This window comes from Sitophilus oryzae, unplaced genomic scaffold (genome assembly GCF_002938485.1).
Source record: "Sitophilus oryzae breed Bouriz unplaced genomic scaffold, Soryzae_2.0 scaffold_942_pilon_pilon, whole genome shotgun sequence".
NCBI lineage: Eukaryota > Metazoa > Arthropoda > Insecta > Coleoptera > Curculionidae > Sitophilus > Sitophilus oryzae.
In genome coordinates this window covers 2181946-2208915 of record NW_022147575.1, presented here as the reverse complement: position 1 = coordinate 2208915, position 26970 = coordinate 2181946, and the positions used below count along the sequence as shown (strand labels likewise).

At 30.6% G+C, this 26970-nt stretch overlaps 3 protein-coding genes across 4 annotated transcripts; 2 read left to right on the top strand and 1 right to left on the bottom strand.

Annotated features, from left to right (window-relative positions):
- Positions 1 to 797: 797 nt before the first annotated feature.
- LOC115891028 (mucin-5AC-like) lies at positions 798 to 6359 on the top strand. 2 transcript variants are annotated; one of them, XM_030911419.1, is made up of 4 exons: positions 798 to 1038; positions 4095 to 4142; positions 4498 to 4548; positions 5371 to 6359. In XM_030911419.1, exons 1-4 carry the CDS (start codon positions 945 to 947, stop codon positions 5880 to 5882), a joined length of 705 nt encoding a protein of 234 aa, XP_030767279.1. In that variant the 5' UTR covers positions 798 to 944; the 3' UTR covers positions 5883 to 6359. The 2 variants fall into 2 exon arrangements, with proteins under 2 accessions (XP_030767279.1, XP_030767280.1); XM_030911420.1 differs by lacking the exon at positions 4095 to 4142 and having other exon boundaries at positions 805 to 1038.
- Positions 6353 to 26860, bottom strand: LOC115891023. The gene is made up of 26 exons (XM_030911414.1): positions 26622 to 26860; positions 26416 to 26559; positions 24483 to 24613; positions 24209 to 24414; positions 23916 to 24127; positions 23696 to 23863; positions 23523 to 23635; positions 23276 to 23450; positions 23008 to 23189; positions 20529 to 21381; positions 19265 to 19620; positions 18888 to 19180; positions 18226 to 18833; positions 17934 to 18170; positions 17020 to 17177; positions 16147 to 16393; positions 14849 to 15107; positions 12943 to 13126; positions 12671 to 12881; positions 10430 to 10609; positions 10252 to 10365; positions 9922 to 10139; positions 9706 to 9859; positions 6983 to 7079; positions 6774 to 6920; positions 6353 to 6621 (listed from the first exon to the last, which is right to left on the bottom strand). Exons 1-26 carry the CDS (start codon positions 26755 to 26757, stop codon positions 6456 to 6458), a joined length of 5949 nt encoding a protein of 1982 aa, XP_030767274.1. The 5' UTR covers positions 26758 to 26860; the 3' UTR covers positions 6353 to 6455.
- LOC115891027 (RWD domain-containing protein 2A) lies at positions 24698 to 26411 on the top strand. Its single transcript, XM_030911418.1, has 4 exons — positions 24698 to 25411; positions 25677 to 25851; positions 25911 to 26076; positions 26132 to 26411. The coding sequence occupies exons 1-4, from the start codon at positions 25096 to 25098 to the stop codon at positions 26324 to 26326; spliced, it is 852 nt and encodes a 283-aa protein (XP_030767278.1). The 5' UTR covers positions 24698 to 25095; the 3' UTR covers positions 26327 to 26411.
- Positions 26861 to 26970: the final 110 nt, after the last annotated feature.

Sequence of the window (26970 nt, the reverse complement as noted above, 5' to 3'; positions counted from 1 at the left end):
TTAAAAGATTATTTATGACGTTTGACAAAATACCGTATGATCGAAAAAAACGGCGTCCAGTTGGCTTGGAAATGACGATCTATGACATTCCCCATATAATTTTACTTATAAAATGACAAAACGGTGCCCGGTGGCGTAGAGGTACAGGCTCTCGTCTACTAATCTCGAGGTAGTGGGTTCGAATCCCACACTCGGCATTTCATCAGCCGACTATTTTTATTAAAATAAAAATAGTTTGGGTACCTACAGCCTTAAATAAGTACTTGAGATTCACAATCCTGAGGTAATAATAGGCGATTGAAGCGTAGTGCTAGCCACATTACCTTCCTTGTATACCGAACGGCTCTAGTATGACAAGCTGTACCTTGCTACTCCCAAGGCGTCAAACGCTATATACGGGAGCTATTATTATTATTATAAAATGACAGCGATCTTCATTTCATAGCCATCGCTGACGCCATTTTTTTGTACCATGTTCGGAGTAAAAATGACTTTTTGTGCCTTGCCTATTGTAATGTCAAACGTTTGTGTATTTTAGACTCACCCTGTAAACTTAGTGAGACATAAAAAAACTTAAAATTAAATTTTTGAGAAAAACCTTTAATCACTATATCAACCAACCTTGAATGAACTACTGTGCTTTCTATGACTCATTTTAACGCTTCTGGTTTAAAAGAAAGACACTTAAATCTACAATGCATATGTATATGTTATTGAAAAAATAAGGTATTTCCAACGAACCATGGCAGGGACCATTTCTCTTAAAATGACCTCAGTTGTAGCGCTTGTATTATTATAAATACGGTAATCGCTTAATTCCCAATCAGACTAAAATCCAAATCGAGTAAACATCTGCAAACCGCAAATCGTTCAACGAACGCTTATAAAAATAAGAAACAGATAATGTTAGAGCTTAGTTCAAGAGAACAAATAAGATAAAGAAGATGTCTCATAATATGGGAAAGTTGCAAGTGTTGATATTTCTTTTGGTTGTCGTATTTGTCGCGAACGTAAAACATGTTTCTAGTCGCGTATATGGTAAGTACCTATTTTTTATTTAATTCTATGGTCTATAAATATTCGTTTTTATAAATAATATCTATTCCTTTGTAGCAGTTTCATTTTTTTTAATCCTGGATATTTCGCCTCTGAAAGAGAAATCTAAATTAAAAAAAATTGCGTGTACACTATGTGCGCATATATGAAGTGAAACTGCTATTAAAATTGAAGGATTCGAAGGTCATGTTTGAAAAAGTGTAGTTTGAAATGTTGAAAAAGTAATAAATTAAAAATTAATAAATAATTAAATTCACTTTCACAAATTTAATTTATTAATTTATAGTTTGAAAATGATCGGGTGTATTAATATACACTCGGCACGTGGATAATTCCACGTGCTGGATACTCTCTGTATGTTTTGCAAATAATTTTAAAGTGTAGTTTTAGTGGTCGATCGATAATTCCATTACTCAAAATTTCCACAAATCTAATCATTTGGCTACAATGTGCTATTGTGCACAATGTGCAACTCTGTGTCGAATAGCTTGAACAACCCTGTATATATTTTAACTGATAACTAAAGTCAGGCAATTTTTCTACTAAAAAATAATAATGACGAAAGAGATCTTGTTAGTTAGTGGCGCGCGTAAAGAACCTAGAATTGTGTGAAGAATCCTAAAACTGAATTATACAGGGTGCTACAAATTCGAGGTACGAGCATTGGTATCTCGGTAACCGTAATAGATACGAAGATGGTTAAATTGGGACAAAGTTGCGCTTTGGGATGTTCACCAAGATACCATCAAAAAAGTTTTAAAAATTTCAAGGATTGCTGAGTTTTTTGGGAAAAACTGATTTTTTTGAAAATCAAATTTATTTTTTTCTGTCGTTACTTTTTAGAAAATCAAAAAACTAATTGCACATTCTCATAGCCACTTTATTAGGGCTATCTGATAGTATTTTTAGATTTTCAAATTAGCTGATAATTTTTGAGATACAGAGGCGAACTTAATTTTTTTAAATATGGACCTGCATTTTTAATTTCATATTTTGAAAGAAGTCTTCTGAGTACAATGATATGCCCCACTTAATATTTTTTTTGTTTTGACATTTGAACACAATTTATTTAAACTAATTTCAAGTCCGTCTCTGTTTTTTTTAATATATTTAATCTATTCATCGTTACAATATTGATAAGCTTTCAAACTTAACAATGACGTGGTGTAAAACATTGAATACGGAAAATCAAATGGAATAAGATAATTAATATAAATATAATATTATAATATAAACAATCAAATCATTTTCCCGGATGTTGTATTGGAAATGGTAGAGCAGTATAATGTCCAACGAGGTTCCTGGACCTATCGCCAAGGGGCTACATTATTTGACGTCATCTGTAAAAGTGAAATCAATTCATCTCAACATTTACAATAAAGAGTACAAAATGCATTCGGAAGTATAAGAAAAAAGTTTAAAGAGCTATAAATATAATTGAGCGAAAAATAAATTTGTGCAATAGGGAGGGTCGTAGAATGTCTTTCGAACATGTAGAACATTAGAAACTAGTTTGTAGAAGTTGATTTATTTATAATAACTACCATTAATATTATGCATATTATTAGATCTCACTCTGAAATTTCAAATTCACAATAAAAAAAATTAAAAATAATATCTTTAAATTACTGACCTGGATATTATTTAGTTGAATCTTCCAATTGGCTCAATTTTCCTTATTCAATGTTAATTAGTGCTGCTCAATATTGTTGCGATGAATATAATCTGATTAAATAATTTAAGAAACCAGACTCGGACTTGAAGTTATTTTAAATAATAATTAAATATTTTTGTTGCTGTTAAGGTATCCAGAACAAAAAAAGGTATAAAGTGTGGCATATCATTGTATTCAGGAGACAGAGTTCTTTCAAAATCTGAATTAAAAAGGGCAGGTCCGTATTTAAAAAAATTAAGATGGTCTCTGTATCTCACAAATTGTCAGCTAATTTGAAAATCTAAAAATACTGTCAGATTGCCCTAATAAAGTGGCTATGAGAATATGCAATTCGTTTTTTGATTTTCTATAAACTAACGACAGGAAAAAATAAAATTGATTTTCAAAAAAATCAGTTTTATCCAAAAAACTCAGCAATCCTTGAAATTTTTAAATCTTTTTTGGTGGCATCTAGGTGAACATCCCAATACGCAACTTTGCCCCAATTTAACTATGTTCGTATCTATTACGGTTACCGAGATACCAATGCTCGTACCTCGAATTTGTAGCACCCTGTATACAGAATGTCGTATTTAAAATAAGAAAGTTGGTATTAGTCGCTGCTACATGACGGACACTCTATGAAAAGTTTTTGTTGGAATAAATACACCACTAAAACAAAATACCAGTCGACATTTTTTTCCAAAACTTGACTATTTATTTCAAAATTTATTTACTATCCAATTTAATACACACTGTAGGTATATATTTTTCTGTCCAGTCAGTGATTTAAAGAATTTGTTATACTGATCCAAACACATGCTTCTTAAAACATATGATTGACTAAATAAATTCTTGGATTTTAAAAAAAATATTGAGCTTATTTAAAATAAACTAAATATTAGAATTGCCAGTGACTAAATATAAGTAATAAGGTTAGTCATTAAATGAATGAATAATAAACGAAAAACCAACCAGATTAAGTAATTATTTAGATCACTTATATTATTAATGAGCAATTTCCTATTATAGCCTTATTAATGCACTTCTTAATTACACATCTATTATTTTTATTTTTAAAAACATGTGTTCATTGTCTTTTTTTAAATTTAAATACAGCATGTATTTTTGTTTGTGAATAGTAATAAATACATTGTTAAAAAATAACATCTGTGAATAAACCAGTGAAACGTAAAAAATTAACATGTATTTCTAATGAATTTAGATATTATGCTAAATTAGTTTTATATCAACTATATAAACGACGTTCTAAAATAGAATTGACGTCTTAATATACGCAGAAGATATAATTTATCATTATTTTATCACTTATTAATGTTTAAAAAGTAGAATTTAATTCTATGATAAAATTAACTGCTTTTAGGTTTATACAACCCTGGACTAAAATTTGATTCTGACTTTAGTGATAGCGGTAAGTACATTTACATAAAATACGCTGAAAAAAAAACTTTAAACAGATATTAACTTAAATTCTAATAGCCATATATGTATTGTATACTGTAGACAACGGGAGGATCTCTGCTCACAGTGACAGTTGTATCTCTCATTTTAATTCACAGATAAATTGTATTTTCTGTCATTTTTTGGTTGTCGTCTGTCAAAATTTTCACTGAACCTCTGGACCAGACTATATTTACAATTTATCTATTTTCATCAAGTTATAATTTAACACAAAAAGCGCTAATTTTTCTCGGGATATAATATTTGAAAATATAAATTTATTAATATTATATTATTTTGCAAATATAAATTATATTTTTTTATAGATGATGAGTTTTCTGATGAGTTCGATGTCCATAATCACTGGGGTCGATTAGGTAAGTAGTTGATTTTTTTCCTTAAAACTACATAAACTTACAGTACGTCTGCTGGATCTGTGTCTATGAAAGGAATGCGGACAAAAAACATTTAAATAAACAGCAATATATTTTATACGTCGACTTGCCAAGTACGTCACCGCAAATCGCTCCGCCCACTCATTTTATTGGCTACTTGCAAATTTGTCGAATTTTTATTGATGGGACGCGTCGTCTAATTTTTTACGAAAAACATCGAGAGAATATCGTTTTCCCTCTCACGGATAGCCCGTAGCTACAGAACGGACAGACGTACTGTATATGTATAATAAATGATTTTACTTAATAAGTGCAAATATTAATTCTTAAATAAGTGCAAATATTTTCAAGGCTGGTAGATCTGGATAAAAGAAACATATTTTCTCTTTAGCGTTTTTCAAATAAGTTTAAAATAAGCGAGTTATTTTACTTCGAAAATTAAAAAAAATGATTATTTGCTAATATTTTGGGAACCACTGGATCTTCTCTGGGTTTCATTTCTTGTAAATATAATTTACTACTTATATTGTTATATTATAAACAAGTTATGTCTTTTAACTAAAAATTAAAAACAATTCCAAAATTTTTTCAAAAAATTCCAAATTTTCATTTTTTTGCAAAAAAACCTCATAGTCATGTTTCTGGGGTCGAAATATACTACCTCTAAAAATATTTGCATTTATTTAAAACTCACCCTGTATCTGTACTCCAGATGCAAACTATGTTAACTCACAAAACACAGTTTTGAGAAAAACTATTTTACTCTAACGAAGGATTACTTTGACGCGGTTTTTTCTTCAATAGGTTTTCACCACCACCGTCGCATTGACGATGACAGTATAGAATACCCTCCACACAAACATTTTGGGCATGGACACCATCACTTTGGTCATGGATGCAATCGTAGAAAATCGACAACACCAACTCCCTCAGAAACCACAACTCTATCAACAATTTCTACCATATCTACAACTGCATATAAAAAAACCACTGCCTCTTTCTATCCTAGTATAGATCCAAGAGTAACAACAATTACAGCACCAAAGGTAACATCAACTGATAGGAGTATTGTCCCATCCAGTGAAGAGCCAAGAGTATCAACACCTAGAGCACCAAAGACTGAATCAGCCGAAGAAATGACTGTTTCACCCAATGTAGAGCAAAAAGTATCAACACCTAGAGCACCAAAGACAGAATCAGCCGAAGAAATGACTGTTTCACCCAGTGTAGAGCGAAAAGTATCAACATCTAGGACACCTAAAATTGATATTAGAGTTAGAGAAGACCTACCAGATGATACAGTACCAACACAGTAGAATAGAGACAAACTACATAACCAACAAACTTTAATCATGAAACCTAAAAGATAAATCTGCTCTGATTTTTAAATCTTGAATATGTTTTAAATCCATTCATTTACTGTTAACCTTTAAAAATGTTTTTTTTCAAAACGTCACAAAAGTATTAACTTTTGCGTCTTGACTGACAATATAAAAAGTCATTTTAACGCCTAGGCATAAAAGTACGAATCCTCTTTTTATATTATTAGGAACATTAGGAACGTTTAAAATTGTTTAAAGAAATTATTTGTGACGTTTAAAAAAAAATAGCTTGTTCTATTCGGAGTAAAAATAACTTTTTGTGCCTAGCCTGTAATGGCAAACGTACAGCCTCGCCACAAAAGGTATCATTTTTACTCCTAATGAAACAATATACTATTTTTTTTAATTTCACAAAAGAAACAGAGAATATGACTGATGGTGAATATTTATCTAATAAAACAATATTTTTTCAAACAAAAATATATTTATTTCATATAAACATTAACATAAACAAAATGATAAATACAAACATACACTTAATAAGACGTGTGATATATACAATATTTTTTAAACCCTTGCATTACCTTTGACTATAGCTCCTAAAATCGTCATAGCCCTTTTTTGGGGTTCGATCACAAAAACTATGTTTTCATTGGACGAAACGCGTAGTACTGAGTTGGTAGGTAAAGCTACACCTCTTAGTATCATTTTGAAACCTCCCAATCCTTCATATCTAAAAAAATAACAATTAATTGGCCAGATTTTGAGCCAAACAATGATGGAAGCAGACGTGGTGCAAAAAATACCAGACACATTTTTCAAGAATAGTACTAATGTATTATGTAATTTTTACGTGTGAATGCCCAATCTATTCAGTGATATTACCTAAATGTTGGACAAGGTATATTAGAGTCACCAGAAGAAGCCAACAATAATGGTTCAAAGGACACTCCACCTATAAAATGGACATCTAAGGGAGATGTTAATGGAATATGTTGCCATTCTCTAAATTGTCTTGAAGCGGTGTCCAACCTATAAACAGATAATTAACGATATTTTCATAGCAAAATTTAAGTCATTATGCAAACAGGTACCTTTTAACTGATATTCTACCAACGTTAACTGTGCCTTCATTTGAAATGATCGAAAATGCTACAAATGGTACCCCATCTATTATGGCGGTGGCCAAACCTATTAAAACATTATTTAAATATTTGTTCAGATATTTTTTAGAGCGGGTTGTTGTACAGGGTGTCCCAAATTAGATGGTGATCAATGGAATATAAGAAACCATAAAAGACAAAATACAAAATATAAAAAAATGGTTAAGTGTGAGTCGGACTCGCGCACGAAAGGTTTCCGTACCATTCATTGTTTAAAAAAATTATTTGTGACGTTTGAAAAATATAGCTTTTTCTATTCGGAGTAAAAATAACTTTTTGTGCCTCGCCTGTAACGTCAAACGTACAGCCTTGCCACAAAAGGTATTATTTTTACTCCTAATAAAACAATATTTCTATATACAGGGTGGCGCACCTCATTCGCCTCGGTTGATTATAGGAAAACGGAAAGATGTAGAAACAAAATATTTTATGGGTATATGTGGGGAGGCAACGTGTACAATTTAAAATTATTTTGAAATATACAGGGTGTCTGAGAACTAATATCCATACCAAAGTTATATTTTTTTATGGAACACCTGGTATTTTATTTCATTTTTGGATTCTTGGGCCCAAAAAAAGGCATTTATTATAAGGGTTAAATATGTTTAAAATCATTGGTTTTTGAGATATTTAAAGATATTTAAATATGCATGCTACAAGAGAATTGATTATCAACACCCTGTACATTACTTTTCAGAATTAATTCTTGTGATGAGTTTAAATGTAAAGAAATAAACTTTACTGAAAAATGTTATTGTTTCCTTAAATTTATACAGGGGTACCAAAAATTAGTGATTTATTTTAAGGATTTATTTTACATAAAAACTTTATTTCAAATGCAACATGTATTTTTTTAAATAAATCGAAGCAGATTCAAATGCTCTTTCAAACTATATTAAGGTTTCCTATACCTATCTATCTCAGATTTTGAATAAAAAGCGATTTTTAAATAAAATGACAATCAAGATGGCTGGTTTTTTAGTGACAGTTAGTAACTATTTTCAAAATCGACATTAGTGACAGTTAGTAACTATTTTCAAAATCGACATTAGTGTATAGACATTATTATTTAAACAGTTTAATAAAATTTACCCACAATAGTTTAATAAGTAAGTATTCTTTATTTTACGAAGAAAAATAAAGCCATATCTGCAGGTGGAACGAATGGACATTCTAGGAATTTTATTTTCTGAGGAAAATTATTTCTTAGCCTCAAGAGCTAATGCTCAAAGATATCCAAATAGGAATCTTCCTGATAAGCGTTCCTTTGAAAAACTACTTGTCCTATTTCCTATTTCGCAGAATTGGTAGTGTAGTTTATAAAAAACCTATTAGGCAGAAACCTGTCGTTGGAAGTGAAGAAATTGAATTTGCCGTAATTGACTCTTTTATAAAAAATTCATATATCTACAAGTTATCGTAAAATAAAACAAAGAACTACTTCTTCGTTTTTCTTGATAGAATAATAAATACATATTAACAGTAGGTCAATTAAATAAAGGTAGTTAATTGTAGGTCAATTAAATAAAAGTAAACTGGTATAGATTTAAATAAAGTCTATAAACTAATGTCGATTTTGAAAATAGTTACTAACTGTCACCAAAGAATATCTGTCACTAGAAAATTGCCATGACGATACCAGCCATCTTGATTGCCATTTTATTTAAAAATCGCTTTTTACTCAAAATCTGAGATAGATAGGTATAGGAAACCCTAATATAGTCTGAAAGAGCATTTGAATCTGCTTCGATTTATTAAAGTTTATTTCTTTCCCTTTCCTTATTATAAACTTTTTTTTCCGATTTAGCTGAAATTTTGAATGCGCGTATAAGTAATTTAAAAAAAAATGAGGAAACACATTACTAAAAATTGTATTAATCAATAATAAATATGTAAAAAGTAAAAATAAATATGTAAAAATTTGTAAAAATTAAAAAAAAACGATTAAAAAAAACGCCGTGGCTAGGATTCGAACCTGCCTTACTACGGCTCCAACGTCATAGCAGCGTAAAGTCCTAACGCTTTAACCACGCGGCCACCGAAGACTTGAAAGATTCTATGTAAAATTCTTACTTAAAAGATAATGTTTAGTAAAAGTACTTTTATATTTATGAACATTTATTTAATTCTGTTTTTAGTATTTGTTCTTATAGCGGCAACATATTTACATTATCTGTAAAAATATAGCATTTTTTTCTGACTTTTGTGACAGACGGACGGATAGCGAAGTCTTAGTAATAGGGTTCCCGTTTTTACCCTTTGGATACGGAACCCTAAAAATGTAAAATGGTTTTCAATTTTTCATAGGTTTATTTGAAGAGCTATTCAAATATAAATGCCACTCCATCATTGTAAGTTTTTTTTCTCTTTAAGATGTTGCTGTTAATTGTCAAATCCAAAGTTTCGTTTATACAAATTTAAATATAGACTTGTAAGTTTTTATTGGGTAATTTTTTAAAAGCTTATGACCTTCCAAGTGTAATGATGTATTTACCAAACTTACCCAAAATATGTTGCCGACTCTTATACAGATATATTCAAAATGATCCGTGTATTTTCATTAATATACAATTTTTGGGTAAGAAGTGTCTACATCGTTTTATTGATGAAGATTTTCAATGATCACCATTAGATTTGAGACACCCTATACATACTGTTGGTTTCAGCTCCCTCAAAAATAGTTTGTATTTCCACGAAATCATCATTTTCACTTGAACTTTCCAAAACAACAATAGAGGGATCCGTAGTCTGTAATTTATGCCTTGCCAAGATCAAAAACAATGAATTTTCAGTTTCTATACTGGCAGCCTACAAAAAATGATTTGGCAATTATAAAATACAGACAATTTTAAGAAAAACTTCGATTTTACTTTGTATACACCAGGATAATTTAACTTTTTATATAAGTAGTAGGCGTGATATCCACTTTCATCACACAATATTTCCATCCCAATGAGATCCTTGGAAATAAAACCTAAACATGGCTGTTTTGTTTTCGGCAGCGTGAATGATATTAGAGAATTGGTATTTTTATTAAATGTGGCAGCAATTGTCACTGTTGTAGCGTTCCAAAATTGTATAAGTTTACCTAAAAATCAGCAAATAGTAGTCAGAGACGGAAATTGACCCTGTGAAATTATAAATAAGGTAAAAAAAATAATAACGAATGAACATCCTGTATAATCTAATAATATACCAACCATTTCCAAGTTGTTCGTCGACTATAGAATCAGATTCTATATAAAGATAATCAATCCCGTTCAAAGATACATGTTCAACAAAGCTTGGATTTTCATATGATTCAATAAGTACAACTACAAATTTAAAAAATGTATAATTATAATAACGCATTCTCCACCCTTGATTAATAAAAAATGCCTTTTTCGAAAAATTCAGTTTTCTTATTGTCCCATTCGTAGATCTTCATGTAATTAGTACCATTAGCGAACGAGAAAACTACTAATCTTAGTACTTCATCCATACAGCGGATTCCAAACACTCTGTCAACGTTATTCAGGTACATGATTTCTTTAAAATATTTAAAAAAGCCGTTCTGATCTACAAATAAATATTATACTAATATATAATACTATAATACTTTTGTGATATCGTGGCAACATTGAATTTAATTTTAGAAAAATTGCAAGAATGGAACGGCGCGGCGGCTCTAAAAATGTGAAGCTAAATCGGCAACACTGTAATAACATAGGCAGATAGGCAGCGTCTAAATTTCAAAGTTTCTTAAATAGTGATTATTGAACAAATAGTATAACTAAAGACAGAAATATTGCAGCACAAAACGAAGGTGCCAGGATATACAAACCATCAGATGTAAAAAAGGATAGTATGATTAAATGTACTTCAAATTTTTATAGTGCATCTTTATTAGTCATTTTTATCTACTGATTTATAAATATTTATTTGTTTCTGTTATCATTAATTCAAAATAATATCTCAAAAAAATCTTTCTTCAAAAATCATGTACGTCAGTATAATCACAGATTAGGTATCCTATAAGTATACAGATAAAAATCTTGTCCCTAATTCGTGGTACGAAAATTTTTTTTTATGACGATGTGCAAACGAGTAAAATTTCCTGTGCGCTAAAGTAAACTTGCGTAAAATAACAATAAACAGCGTAATAGAGAGATATCGCTAAACCGAATAGCGTGCATGGACGTTAATAAGGCCAGGTGTTATTTCCTTTACGTGAGGTGGTATTAACTATGTTCATTTATAGTTATCGGATCGGAAAGAATTCTGTTCGCGTCGCGTCCGCTATTTAAACCTAACCTAACTTTGAATTTAAAGCTTTGAAATTGTTTTGTTTACTAGGTATTTTCAAACTAAAGGGCTAAAGTGCTTATTTCCAGTGCTGTATTGTTCAGTGTCTGCCAGTGGGTTTAGGGCAACAAGCAACAAATTCTCTTAGAAGGGCTAAGTCGTCATCTGCTGTAAACCTAAGCCTCTTTATAGATTCTTTAATATTGGAAGAGGGGGATCCATATTTTGGGCCATATTTATTTAATTAAAACTAATCCCAACTACTTAAATATCAAATTACCTAATAAAACTAAAGTAATAATTCAAAACAATTCAAACATAACCTAAAATAAAAGATCTCGCCGGCCGGTCCCGGTTGTCAAATACCAGCACATGCCCATTTAAGCAATTTTTAAACGTTATTTAGAAATAGCGCTTGGTGTAATTGATCCACAAATTACGTCAGGCGGTAACGTTATTAGCGGGTGTTGCGTTAAAAATTGAGTCGCGCATATCGTAACCATGATAAGGTACGCGTAAATACTGCATGACGCTATTCGGTTTTCCGATATCTCTCTAATAACTGTGCCGGTCAGGCGCTGTGCACAATTTTAGAGGCCATAAGTGGGCGTGCTATGTGCGCAAACTAGTAACCTAACTAGTGCTCGATTCCGAAAATTGGAACCACAAAAAACAATAAAGAAAAAACAAAGTTTATAATCTGTATAATCTGTGGTATAACGAACCACTAATAAACAATAAAAAGAGTTCCATCACCAGGTAAAAAATGGTATAATACAATTTGATAGACAATTAAATTGTGCATCTGATTCTCCTAAAATATACAGGGTGTTCTATTTAAATTAAACAAGTTATTGCCGTTTAAACCTAGTAATTATTTAATATAAATTTTTAGACACTCTGTATAAGGTATTATTATTTTTATTATTGCAACACAAAATTTAGTAAATAGAAAAACCTCAATACAATATTCGATCGGTTTTAAAAATTTAAATACGCCTAGAGAAATAAAGTTATTAAAAAATTAAAATTATTGATAGTGCATTTTAACAAAATCGCAAATATTTCAAAAACCGTAAGATTAAAGTGCGGTAAACTTTAATCAAATTTACCTTTATTTTAAGTAGAAACTAAAAATGTTATAATATACAGGGTGTTACATTTAAAAAAATACAACTTTGAATTTTTTTCTTTATTTGGAACACTCTGTACCTTTTGAAAATAATTTCAAATTGTAGCTTTAGTAGTACTCGATCGATCTCATCACTCACAATTTCAGAATGTGGTGAATAATCCTGTATTAATACAATTAAGGAAAAAACGAATTATACTTACTTCGTACAGAATTTTCGATTTGTATTCCAGTTTCTAATAGATTTCCAAAATCTTCCCTAAATTTTTCCGCAGCACCAAACTGGGAAATATTCGATAATAATTCAGTAACGTTCACGTTATCGTACATGACATCCACATTAATATTCTCAACCGTAATGTTATTATTAAACGTAACCCTTGAGTTTATTTTATTATTCTTGTTTTTGTTTGCCTAAAAATAATATTTTCCTAGCAATTCACGGATATACATTTTATTATAAATATATATTTACATGATTATTTACTAGGTCTTGTAAATCTACATCATTTACTAATCCTTTTATTTTCAAATTTTTGAATCTTACACCTTCTTTAATTGGAGGAGAAAAACATTTTTTTCCTTTAATATTCTGAGGTCGGTCAAATAACATTACTGTATTTTCGTTAAACTGATTATCGTTTAGAACGCCTCTCAAACTAAAAAAAACAAATGGCCAATTAAACTTTTAATTATGTTAATCGAGGGCGCAATTTTTAAATTCATTGTTGCCAACCATAGACGTACTCGGCGTCGGGCTGACTAACTGGAATTTAAATTTCCCGCTGGGGATTCAGGTGGTAGCTCTGCTGTAGCCAAGCAATGTCAAGTTGCTGCATTTATTTCCTGAGATTGTCATTCGCCGTTTTGACACTTTAGTTTTGTATTACGCGTTTTTGGTTTATGAATGATGTTGATGAATTATGTTGTGATGCTTTAAGCTTAAAATTTTTTATTTAGATGCTTTAAGCTATTATTTTTTAGCAGATCTTGCAGTCGAACAATGTTCTTGTTAGAACCTCTTTTAGTGCGAAGTGTACAAGATAGCTTAATAGGCACTGCAAAAAACTCATCGCAACCTTGTTAGAATATTTTGAAAGGGAAAGCGGTAGTAATGGCCCTTTATGTCCCTTAAGTGCTGTTAAGAAGGTGAGTTCTGTTAATGTAAATAATAACTGCAAAATAAAACACTAAATCACCACATTACACCAAAACACTTTCGCTAAACCATGTTAGCATCATCAGCAGATGATTATAAACTAAAATACAATCTACAATTGGAGCGTTTATATACTCGCTCAGTGGGCACAGAGTGGGCGTGGCAAAATCTAGCCAACCGAGTTAGAACTCACCGAGCGTAACAGTTAGATTTCCGCCACTAGAGTAGTAGGAACAAAGAACTTGAAGGAATTGGACCGTTGTCTCTGTTCATACTATCTTTACATTTATTAATTCTGATGCTTTCATATGCATCTAATTGCCTGTAATTTGAGACTTGTTTAATTAATTTCAAGTTGTTAAGATCTATACAATGTTCTTTATCAACAATATGTTCGGCAACGCAAGATTTATCCGGTCTACCATATCTTATCTGAGCTAAATGTTCTTTAAATCTAGTTAATATTGATCTTCTAGTTTGCCCAACATATTTCTGATTACAATCTTTACAAGAAGTTTCATAAATACCCGACCTTTCCAGTAGAGGTGTTTTATCCTTTGGATTACCTAATAATTGTTGTAATTTATTATTAGCACTATATACAAGTTTATAATTGACATTCTTAAAAATTCCTTTTAGACCACGGGATAACTGTTTATCAAACGGTATTGAAAAATAGTTTATTAGTATCTGCTGATGATGCTAACATGGTTAGCGAAACGCGCATCCAGTGTAAAAGTAAAAGTGTATTGGTGTATTGTGGTGATTTAGTCTTTTATTTTGCTGTGTTAAACCAAAGGTTCCAACCCTCAACTGTAATAAATAATAACTGTTTGTATATTTATAATTGATTTAATTTTTTTCCTAAAATATGTTGATTAAAAGAAAATATGTAAAAGTGGGCAACGCTGTGCCGGTCAAGCTTAATCACGTGACTAAAAGTTTAATTGGTATGAACTATATTTAAAATACACCCTGTATAAGAAGCGGTCAAGGCAGGATGAGTTTAGTTTGTAAGTAATAAATCATGAAGTAGTAGCACTGGGAAATAAATAGTTATTTGTTAGCGTTATTAATATGATTTAAATTGTTATAAATTTATGTAGTCAACTGGTATTCCTGTAAAATCTAGGTGTAAAATGCAGCAAAATTAAAAAATGAAAAATAAAAGTGATGTTTTAAAACCCCACTAGGTTTACTTATTTCTCTGAGACGAAATTACCTTAAATTTTTCTGGAACGTAGCTCTATTAAATACTTTCTTCGCTGGAACTCTGAGACTGCCGTTTTTCAAAATGGCGTTCTCTAACCAGTCCAAAATCTTCACATTCTGAACGTACGAATCGTTACTGATCTTCAGATTGTCGATTTTCAAATTGTTAATGTTTTTCTCGCCTGTTACTATATTATTTCTGTCATACATCATTACATCCCTTGTCAAATCCAGATCGTTGACTAGATATGGACTATCCTGTTCTAAATCTTAAATAAGTAAGATCAAGTAGATTTAAGCATATAGAAAAAATAGTTTAAATAAGAAAAATTAAAAAAAAAATGCAGTAACCCAAGTTTTGAAAACAGCTCTATAATTTCTCTTCTAGCTTCGAGATTTTCGTTTGGGATTTTTATTCAAATATTTTGTATACAATATACCAGCTATACATATATACCGCATACTTTGTATAAAAAATATGAGGTAATGACCCGAAACCAGAAACCTCATAGTCTAAGATCTAGCAACGTTTTCGAGAAAGTATCTTAAGAAAGCTGGCTCTTTGATATACCTTTTACTATGCTCTCTGGAACAGCATGCTGCCCATCTGGCTGCCAATACCCGTTGCGTCCACTATTGCGCATCTGAAAAAGATCCTACATTTTTTTATTTAGTTCTTTAAATTTCAGTATTGAATACAAATCGAACAAGTCTCCATAGCGCAGCGCGTAGAGTTTCCGACTACGAATCGAGGATTCCGACTTCGAGACTAAGTCAGGGCAACAACTTTTTTATTTTAATTTCGTTTATATTCTGATAGTAAAGTATTAAATATTTTTTTTTTGATCACCAGAATTATTTAATACTTTACTATCAGAATATAAACGAAAATAAAATAAAAAAGTTGTTACCCCGACTCGGTCTCGAACTCTGACTCCTCGCTTGATAAGCCGAACCTCTACGCGCTGCGCTATGGAGACTCGTTCGGTTTATATTCAATACTAGAATTTAAAGGACTAATAAAAATATAAGATCTTCTTTCAATGCGCAGTAGGGAACGCAACGTTTACCGGCAGCCAGACGGGCCGCATGCTGTTCCAGAGAGCATAGTAAACGATATATTAAAGAGCCAGCTTTCTTAAAATACTTGTTTTCCTGACGTTGTTAGTTCTCGTACTATCATATAAAGCATGTTCTGAACACTGGGCCACCCTGCGAACAACTAACAGTTTTGGTACACATAACACATGTGATAAAACTAGTATATATATAATTGGCACCTAGTATAGTCACAAATTTGTTTTTTACCTTTTACTAGTACATCTTCGAAATATACCAGACTATCAAAAGTTTGTGTAACATTCTGCAGCAGAATTGTTTTGAGTAGTTGGTCTATATTCACTCCGTTGACTGGTCCGTCAGTTTCCATACGACTAGCGGATATATTCAAAAAAGTGACATTTTCAAAAGATAAATTTGACGAAATTGTTTGAACTTTCGTTTTGCTTAGATAGTTTTGAGAAAGCAGTTTTAAGTTGATCCCATCGATATATTCCTTAAAAAAACAATTTTTAATTAATTCACAATATACAAGGCAAGTCTTAAATAACAAATAGTTTTAGGGTAGTATATTTTGACCCCAGAAACACAAATATGAGTTTTTTTTTCGCAAAAAAATTTTTAAACATTTGGAGTTGAAGTTTTTTTTACTTTTTAGTTAAAAAACATAATTTTTTGATAATATGGCGACATAGATGCAGATTAAATTTACAAGAAAGAAATTCCAGAAAAGACCAAGCAAAAATTTACAAAAATATATTTTTTTTTGGAAATTTTCAAAGTAAAATAACTCGGTTATTTTGGACTTACTTGAAAAACGGCAAAGAAAAAATATGTTTCTTTTATCGAGATCTACCAGCTTTGAAAATATTTACACTTATTTAAGACTCACCCTGTATATACAAGGTGTCCCGTAAATAAGTACAAGAATGTTTAAGGACTCCAGTCACGAGATGCAAAAGACCGACAAAAATAACAGGCTTACGTTATACACGTGCCTAGTAAGCCTGTTATTTTTGTCGGTCTTTTCGGAGACCCAGTTTCGAGACGCGACCATAAATACGGGCCTCCTCGCTTACCGTGACATCGTTTTCACTCTAGAACACTCTGTTTTAGACTTACCTTAACATACAGTTCTTTTTTGAAAGTAGCGTTGTGCGAACGAACTGTTCCAGTTATGTTCACAAATTTATCACTAAACCATACGTTTTCCAGTAAAGAATTGAGACCGATGTCGTTGAATCGTTGTAGTATAGGGCCTTTAGAAAATATAGCATTTCCTGTAAATGAGCAATAAGAAAATATAAAAGTTAAAAAGTAAGATCAATAAGAACAAATTATAGATTTTAAATTCAAATTACACCTCATTGAATTTTATATTGAAACTTATTAAAGACGGAAAAGACGTCATGGTAGCCACTTTGAATTGATTAATTTTTGTGATTTCGTTTCCTATTTACAAATTTAATATTTTGATTTTCTGTGTTTATATTGATTTATTTCTTTCTTTGTTTATTTTATAATTCATTTTATGCAAAGTGAATAAATCTGGAAAATACTGTATTAAGAGTTGCAGTGAAATTATTGTGAATCTTATAGAATAACGGGTTCAAATTGAAGCATTTATAACTACTCGTAAAGAATAAGTAATTAGTAACCACTACTTTATACTTTAATATGTAAAATAATTGACACCACATACTATAACTGATTAACCGGAAATCAAGTCAGCCATATTAAAATCCCTTCGCAGTATACGTATACAGGGTGAGTCTTAATTAAGTGCAAATATTTTCAGGACTTGTAGATCTCAATAAGAGAAACATATTTTCTGTTTTTGCCGTTTTTCTAATAAGCCCAAAATAACAATTATTCTAGTTTGAAAATTAAAAAAAATGATAATTTAAGACTCACCCTGTATACTCCAATATTAGATGGCTCCAATTTCAATGTTTTATTCAATTTATGTTTATTTTATTTTTTCAATCAATCCGATAAATGTAGTTATAATATTTTTATTTAATAATTATTATTACCTTCAATTTTTAAACTTTTTAATTGAGAATCTTCACTAAAACGACAATACTTTTCTAAATCAACCCCATTCAATGTATTCTTCAGATTCAAGGAGCCATTCACAATTACATTTCTATAAAAAGTTTTGTCAGAGATCTCCAAAGGTTTATCGAGATTCTGAATCACCATATTATACAAATCTAAATTTTCTATATCTCCTTCTAAAAACAGAGTGTCTTCCACCAAAATACTTTCATCTGAAACTTGTCTTATTGTTTTATCAAAGTTATTTAAGAATATATATTTTAATACCAATTTCAGCATTTTGGAAATGATGATCTTCGTCGGTTTTAACAGTGTCGTTTGCGATAGAGTCCAGAGATTTACCACTAATTTTGTTATCATTAATGTAAACATCTCCCAAAACTACTATTTCGTTATATATTCCATGTTTGTGAGCAATAAAATCTTCTACTTTGTTAATATTATTGTTCATAACATTTTCAAAGTCTTTTACTGTGAGATTATTCAATGTTTGGATAAAATTAACATTTTTAACGCTTGTATTTTCGAATAATTCTAAATTATCTTCTATTGTAAAGATACCTTTATTGACAGTTTCAAAAAATCTCTTTAGATCACAAGTATCGTTATTAATATTCAGTTCTCCGACATGTATTTCTTTAAAGAATTTTTGGCCATGGATGTTAAATTTGGTGCCTTTTTTGACTAGATTTTTAATGATTTCAGTTATTTTTAACGAATTTAGTAAACCATGCAATTCGATGTTTCTAGCTTTAGTAAAATTGAGTGAGTATGATCCATTAACTACTTCAGTTTTTTGGAAGTTTTGGTTTTGCTTAAACAGAGTGGTCTCGTTCCATAAACTCGATCCAAAATACGTATTTGTGCTTTTTAATCTAAAATAGATAGTTTTAGGATATATTTATATTGCAATAATATTAATCACTTACCCTTCTGCTTCTAGGTATTCTACATTCCATATTCCCTCTATATCTTGGTCAAAATTAACATTTAAAGATTCTTTCTGTAAAGCCTGTACATCTACATCGTTTATCTTTAATGCATCAACGTTGCCAGTGATATTAATATGGTTTAAAAATATTTTTTTACCAGTTATAGTTTGAGAAGAATCTGATTTTTTTAGCAGCCAATTGTGTGGATCAAAACCGTTGATTTTGTCAGCGTAAGTGTCGATCATGTCCAAAGAATAGTTGAAAGTGAGATATGGGACTATACTGGTATCCTATTTTAAATAATATCTTTCAATAATAATTGTTAAAAAAGAATATTTCAGTAGTCTTCAAAATACATAGTCAGAAATACTTACTGTCAACTTTGCACCATTATTCAAAACATTTTTCAGGTTCATTCCTTGTTTTTCTTCAATATTTTCTACTTTGAGCCATTTTTTTACATCAAGTTGGCCTTCGACTATAACATCGCCATCTATTTCGTACGGCCTACCATCCAAACTAACTGGATTCATGTCCTGGATTCGCTTGTTCCTAATTTTGTGCCTCAAAGTCATCGGGTTGAGGAGTGACAACATTTCGAAGGTTTTTTTCGACGTAACCAGCTGAACGTTGGAGGAGTTTTTGAGGAGAACATCTAGATCGCCAGTGTCTTTTAGAACTGTGATATTTTGTAAAGAATTGAGAACCTCCAGCTTGTTCACTGTCAGTCCTAAAAAGTTTATTCAATAAAACTGGGTGTCTGAATATTTCTGAACATTTCTCGCGGAATTCATTAACTCAGTGGAGGTGGAAGATACCCTCGTACAACCGCTAAGTACTTCTACTAATTCTTGTCTGGAGTATACGAGCAATTGAAAAATAAGATTCTTCCTCAAAGAAAAAAATCCATAGGCGCAAAGTCCGGCGGCCCTGACGGCCAACCACTGGGACCTTGGTTAGCTATTCAATTATTTTCGAAATTGGCTGCAAAAAATTGCTGACAATTTCAGCATTGTGAGGCGATGCCTCGACTTGCTGGAATAATATGAGTTCCATTAAGGGAGGATCATTAGTAAGGGATCCAATGCCTATTAGTTAAAAATGGCGAACTTTATTTAAAAATTCTGTATTTCGAAGGGGACTCTAACAAAATATCAAGGGTGCTATATTTTTGGAAAGGTAAATTTAAGTTCTTTTGAATTAAAAATATATACAGGGTGTCCCAAATAAAAAATAAATTTTTCTGTTGATAACTCTTAAATTATTAATTAAAAAATACGTAAACCATTAAATTCTACGTAAAAAAATCCTTTGGAAATGTTTTCAGAAAAAATACAAAATTTTCCATAGCAAAAGAGTTACAGCGATTTATTAAAAATGCACTGCAATTTTTTAAAAACACCCCGTAAAATTGAGCTTCAGACAACGATATTAGTTTTTGTCTATCTCCCAAGTGTTTAATTTAGTCCACCCTGTATAATATACGTGGCAACATTGCTTCGACACCTTGAAAAAGTTTCAGGTGAATAAACCTGCGACACTAAAAAGTTTATTTTTAATTTCTCTACAAAAGATAAAAACACAATTTTTTCTCAAAATAGAACTATTTAGCTTTTTTCGATGTCTCAATAAACTTACCTTTTTCAAAATATACATTTTGGCCCACTGTGTATTCTTCGTCATTAATCAAAACAAAATCTTTTAAAATATTTTTCTCAGATATTTTTCCTCCGACTACCAAATTTTCTACATTCAAAAAATCAATTGATAAATCCTCAGATAATTCCTGGTCTGTTCCAAACTTCTTTAAAGCCTTTTTATATAACACTGGCACGCTAACATTGTTCAAATATCCATGAATTTCCAGATCTTTGACCATCAAAGTGTCTATTTGGCGTATTACATCGTGGTTTGAAGAAATATTTAAATCCAAACCATTTAGGAATTTAGTTGTTATGTTCAAAACCTCTATGTCAGTTAGGTTGAGATCATATAAAAATATTTGATCAATATTGTTTAATAAAATAGTATTGTTATCTACACTAACATCGTTGATAGTGTCAGTTATATTGACACCTTTTTTGAATACTACACTTTCATTTATTATCATATTTTTTACAGACAGATCTTTAGTTATGTCAGTATAGTCTTCCAGTCTTATATCATTTATTGTTTCTGGATGAACGGGGTTTTGTAAATTGACAATGTCAAATTTCATCAGTAAATCTTCCTCTATATGAAAACCATCTTCAATATTTAAAACATTATCTAGTAAACTATCAACTGTAATGTTGTTCAAGTATATTGTCTTTAGTGAATCTATAAAAGTACTGTTGTTAAAAATTATTGTATCTGCACTAATATCATCTTCAAGAATATATTCTTTGTTTCTATAAGATTCGGTTAGTGAAGTTTGTAAAGTATTAATGTCGTTATGTAGTTCGTTAAGGGCACTAGCAAGCCTAGTATCCTCTTGGACTGGTGATATTCTCTAATAAAAAAATATCTGCATTAAACTTTTATACAGGGTGGGTCGTAAATAAGTGCAAATAATTTTAGGGGTAGTATATTTCGACCCCAGAATCACAATTATGATTTTTTTTTCGCGAAAAAATCAATATTGGAAATTTTTTGAAAAATTTTGAGTGAAAAAGAATAGTCTACACTCAATAGGGTGGTGTACAGGGTGGTCCCAACTGGATTCCGGAAACTTCGGCAGCATATTCTGCAGATAAAAATAAGTAAAAAAGTTCCTATAAATGTATGTTCTAAAATGCTTAGTTTCGGAGATACAGGGCCGGTGTAGAAGTTTCCTTTTTATTTCGATTTTTTTCCAAATAATTTCTGAAATAACGTCAATATATGGATGAAAATTGGTTTTTGGGAGTTTTTTGACATGCGAAATTTCATTTTGATGTCAATATGACTCCTACTTGTAGAGGGCGTCACCTACATATTTTTCAACTGGTTTGAAGAGTAATAACTTTTCGTCCGTACCTGTATACAACTACTGAGTAAAAAAATATACATTTACGACGTGTTTTTTACATGTATTGACTATTTCCATTCTAAATATCTTGAGAACGGTTGCTCGTAGCGATTTTTACCAAGAGACATTTTTTACGCAAAAAGTCTCGGAAATGTATGTTTTTTTACTCAGTAGTTTTATACAGGTACGGACGAAAAGTTACTACTTTTCAAAACAGTTAAAACACATGTAGGTGACGCCTCCTACAAATAGGAGTCATATTGTACATTAAAATCGAATTTCTCATGTCAAAAAACTCCTAAACACCAATTTTCATACAAATATTGACGTTACTTCATAAATTATTTAGAAAAAATCGAAATAAAAATGATACTTCTACACCCTGTATCTCCGAAACTAAGCATTTTAGGACATACATTTATAAGAACTTTTTTACTTATTTTTATTTGCAGAATATGGTGCCGAAGTTTCCAGAATACAGTTCGGACCACCCTGTATATGTATAACTAATAAATATTTAATATAAAAACTATATAAATGTTTACCAATAAAAATGTTTATAAACTTATCTGAACATCTACAAATATTTCTTTTTATGTAAAATAAAATATCGCAGTGTTCAAATATAGCGTTCATTATAATAATCATGTCAAAATTAGGCAATAAATGTGGCAATAAATATTTTTTTATACAGGGTGTCCCACAATTAGTTAGTGCAACAAACTGAAAGGGGTTGTAGAGGGCATCAAAACAAGTCATTTGAGTATAGGAACCCATGTCCGGAAATGTGCTGTTTTGGCAGGAGGTGGAGTGAAACGTAAATGTCAAGTCGCATTATTTATTCAAAACACTTAGAAAAACTGCTCAAAGTATCGTCCAGGCGTGTGCATTTGTGTCTTCAACAGAATGGACGGCACTTTGAGCAGTTTTTGTAAATGTTTTGAATAAATAATGCAACTTGAAATTTACGTTTCAGTCTACCTCCTGCCAAAACGGCACATTTCCGGACATGGGTTCCTATATACTCAAATGACTTGTTTTGATGCCCTCTACAACCCCTTTCAGTTTGTCGCACTAATTGTGGGACACCCTGTATAGAAAAATCAGCAAAAATAGATATCAATTTACCTCAGTGAGATCTCCTCTCAAAGACTCAGCAACAAATTCTGATTCCCCTCTAGACTGTATTTCATTTAATTGGTCCTTGCACCAAATAAGCATATCTTTATGTAATTCCCTCATTGGATTCGAATGATTAAATGATACTGAGTATATATACGAGGTGTTCTTGCAATGACCACATACCGTGACTAAAAAAAATTGCTAAAATTAATTATCATCCCCAAACATAAGAGACAAATATAGCAAATTTTGCATTAAAAAATTAAAAACATACCTAAAAATTGACCTGTGCCATTACTAAACACGTGGAGTTTTTTAATATCATTTAGTTGACGAGACAGAGACTCATCTATTGTTATATCATCCATAAAAAATTGCCAACCATCATACTGGACTCCTTTTAGACCATTAGGCGATACTCCTATTAAAGCAGCATGTCCCTGTGTATCCTAAGGTTGAAGAAAAATTTATTGAAAATTACATTTTTGATATTATAATATTATATATATATATATATTTACCTTGAATGGCTGCCATTCCGTAACTTCACTATCGACACTTTGAAATGGAATGAAATATTGATCATCGTACTTATAAATCACAGATTTTGTGATATTTTTTAAGTTATTACGATCTTTAAAGAATTGAATTAATTTTAAATTAATTAAAAAATCAAAAAAACTAAATTTATTACCTGAATATAAAGACGAAGTTGTTATCAAAAAATGGTTTTCCTCATTATGAATTTTTGTATTAAAATATTTTATATCCATACAACATTCAGTTAGTAATCGCTGGTAAATCTTAAATTTCTTCTCGTGAATATCGTATTTAAATACATCAGAAAAGGATTTAATTTCATCTGGAAACAAAGATTCAATAGAATTTATAATAATTCTACAATAAAAATGTACCTTCAATTGGTCTACGTTTTACAGCAACCAAAAATGATGCTCCATGAATTGAAAACTGTGTTATTTTATTTATATTGTATAGTTCCAAGTTTTGTATGGAATCAAAATGTTTTCCCAACCATTTGTATATTTTTAACACAGATTTTTCACCTATTGCTTTTGTAGAATCGGGAGTATGTACAACAGATAGATAAGGAATGTGATCTTGCAACCTGTTAAATTATTAGTTATTTGAGTATATTAATGCATGTTGCAATATTTTATTAAACGAATACTAAAAATTATATTAATACCATATATGAATGTGCTTTGCGTTTTTGATCCTTATATTTTCGATTTTATAAATTTTGTTATTTCTTGGGATGTACCGTAATATTTCGATCTCAGTATTGTCTCCTACTACCACGAGAACAGAATAATCATCCAAAGACAATATTCCTAAATTGGTAGAATATTTTATATTATAAGTTCTTAAACTATCAATTCCATCGCTTCCGCCCTAAAAGACACAGCCGTTTTTAAATAAGAACAAATAAACTCATACCAAAACGACGCGACGGTAGGTACCTCCTCCCGATATCCGAAAAATACCAATTCATTTTTTTGTTGCAACGAGGCTGCTAACTTATAAGAATTATGTTCAAAAAACCTCACATCATCCGAATCTTTAGTAGGAATTTGTTCATGAAGGGCAATGCCTAAAAGATAAGAGATGAGAGAAATAAAGTTTAATAAAATATAAAAATTATAAAAGTTATTTTTTGCGCGCTTTTGAATTTAAAAAAATACTGGAGTGCCATCTCTTACTCGAGCTTTATGTTACTTTCCAAAGTAGTTTCCTATAAAACCATCTCAAAGTAAAAAGTGAAGTTAGTCAAAGTTGACGTAATTTTCAGACCACAGTTTCAGACCAAGGCAGACCAAGGTCAATTTCAGATTTTAGATACAAGAATTTAAACTTGCCAAAAAAAAATAAACAAGTCTGGGTGCAGCAAGAATAATTTAAAGAGAGAATTATCGAAAATATGATAAGGAAAAGTAAACAGGTTTTAGATTATGGGAATAATATTAACTCGATCCATTGGCAAATATATGTTAGATAATTTATCTGTAGTATTTATGTAGTAGCCCGAGCGTGATTTGCAGAAACTCGTTTTCTATTTATAAACAATCTCTGGAAATGGACGAAAAAACATTAAAAGAAAATCTGCAAGTGCAACTGGACGAACTGGAAACACTAGAAGCGATGTTTTACAATCCTGGAGAGATAAAAATCGAAGATCCATTAACTTTGTTGGAAATAAAGGAATATGTTGATGGTAATTCTGTAGATGTGCCACTTTGTCTCGATTATGCAATTAATTTAGTTATCGATGGAGCAAAATTTGAGCTATGTGTGAGTCTAAGTCATGAATATCCTTATATAGAACCAGAATTGTTTGTTCGAAATAATCAATTAAACAGAGACCAGCATATTAGTTTAAATAAAAAAATTGGTAAGTTTAATTTACTACCTTAAAAAATAGTCAAACGTTATTAGAGAATTGCAAGTCATATTTCTTTAAGTTCTATTACATTGTTTTATCAGATATGGAATTTATGTACATACTTCAATACTGAAGTAGATACTTAATTAAGATAAAAATAAGACTCCCTTATATTAAAATATGATTTGTCATGTAAACAGTGATAAATACTAAAAGTATATCAATGTTAAACAATTTTGTTTGGTTATTAATGAGAATGCATATTTTTTTGTAGGTGAATTTGTTTCAGACCTTCCTAAAGGTGAACCCTGCATTTTTACAACAATTTCATGGTTGCAAGATAATGCATCTGAATATGTAGAACTCGACTCAGATGAAACCACGTCACACACTAATGATAAAGATGAAGAACTTGTGCGCTACTGGATTTATTCTCATCATATTTATAGGTGAAGATGAGCGGTTAAGAGTATTTCAGAATGTGTGTAATAAATTAAACTCTCCTTAGTAAAACTAAGAGGAAAGCAATCATTGACTTGGCCAATCAGATGAAGATTACTGGGTTTGTTATGCCCGGTAAACCTGGGATAATATGTGTTGAAGGTGTTAGCTCGGATGTGGTTGAATGGTGGCAAAGTATCAAAAGCATGAATTGGAAGAAAATATTTTGCAAAGTAATTTTTTTTTAAGCTATATCAATTTATTTAATTTATTATTATTTTTTCCTAGACAACAGAAAGTAATAAGGAAGAACTTAAAGCTCAGAATTTTATTAAATTCCATGGTTTTATAGAAAAAGTTTTTGACAATCACGGGCCAAAATATAATCATATGGATATGGGAGAATTTTATAAGTATCTTGAAGAGCACGAATTGGGATATATATTTAAAGACATTTTTGGTGTTGAAGCTAAAACAACTTAAACTTTTCCTGCAAAAGATTATATCTGTTGTGTAAATATTTTATACTTACTATTTTTTTCAATAAAGATATTAAATTGTTATATACTTACGTATTGAAAATTGTGTTACATTATCATCTTTGATACTTCTTTTTTTTCTTGAGTATACAGCCTTTTGTTCTTGAAGAATTAGAGAATATATTTTTTCAAGTTTAGTATCAATAAATATTTTAGAGCTGTTCGAAAGCTGATTATCTAAATTTAAGATTAGGTTTGCAATACAATTACAATGTTACACATACAATAATTAACATTACCTTGCAAAAAAGGATCTTCTTTCAAATTCTCTAAAAATATATCCATAATCTCCAAGGGTTCATTTTTAAAGTTATATTCCACGCTAGTTAGATAATTGAATTGAATAAATAAAATTAGTACAAAACGAAGCCACATGTTGGTATTTATTACTTCAGAAAATGTTCAGGAACGAGTAGTAATATGGAATTATAAGAAAAAGTTATATTTTTTGTTATTTTTTTTTTAATTTGGCGGCTATATTTTCGTATCTACGTTTACATTGATTTTGCTAATAAAATATATTTAATCTATGGTAAATGTTCTTCTCTTCATTTTTTTATGAGCCATAATTGTTTGCTATGAAGCCAG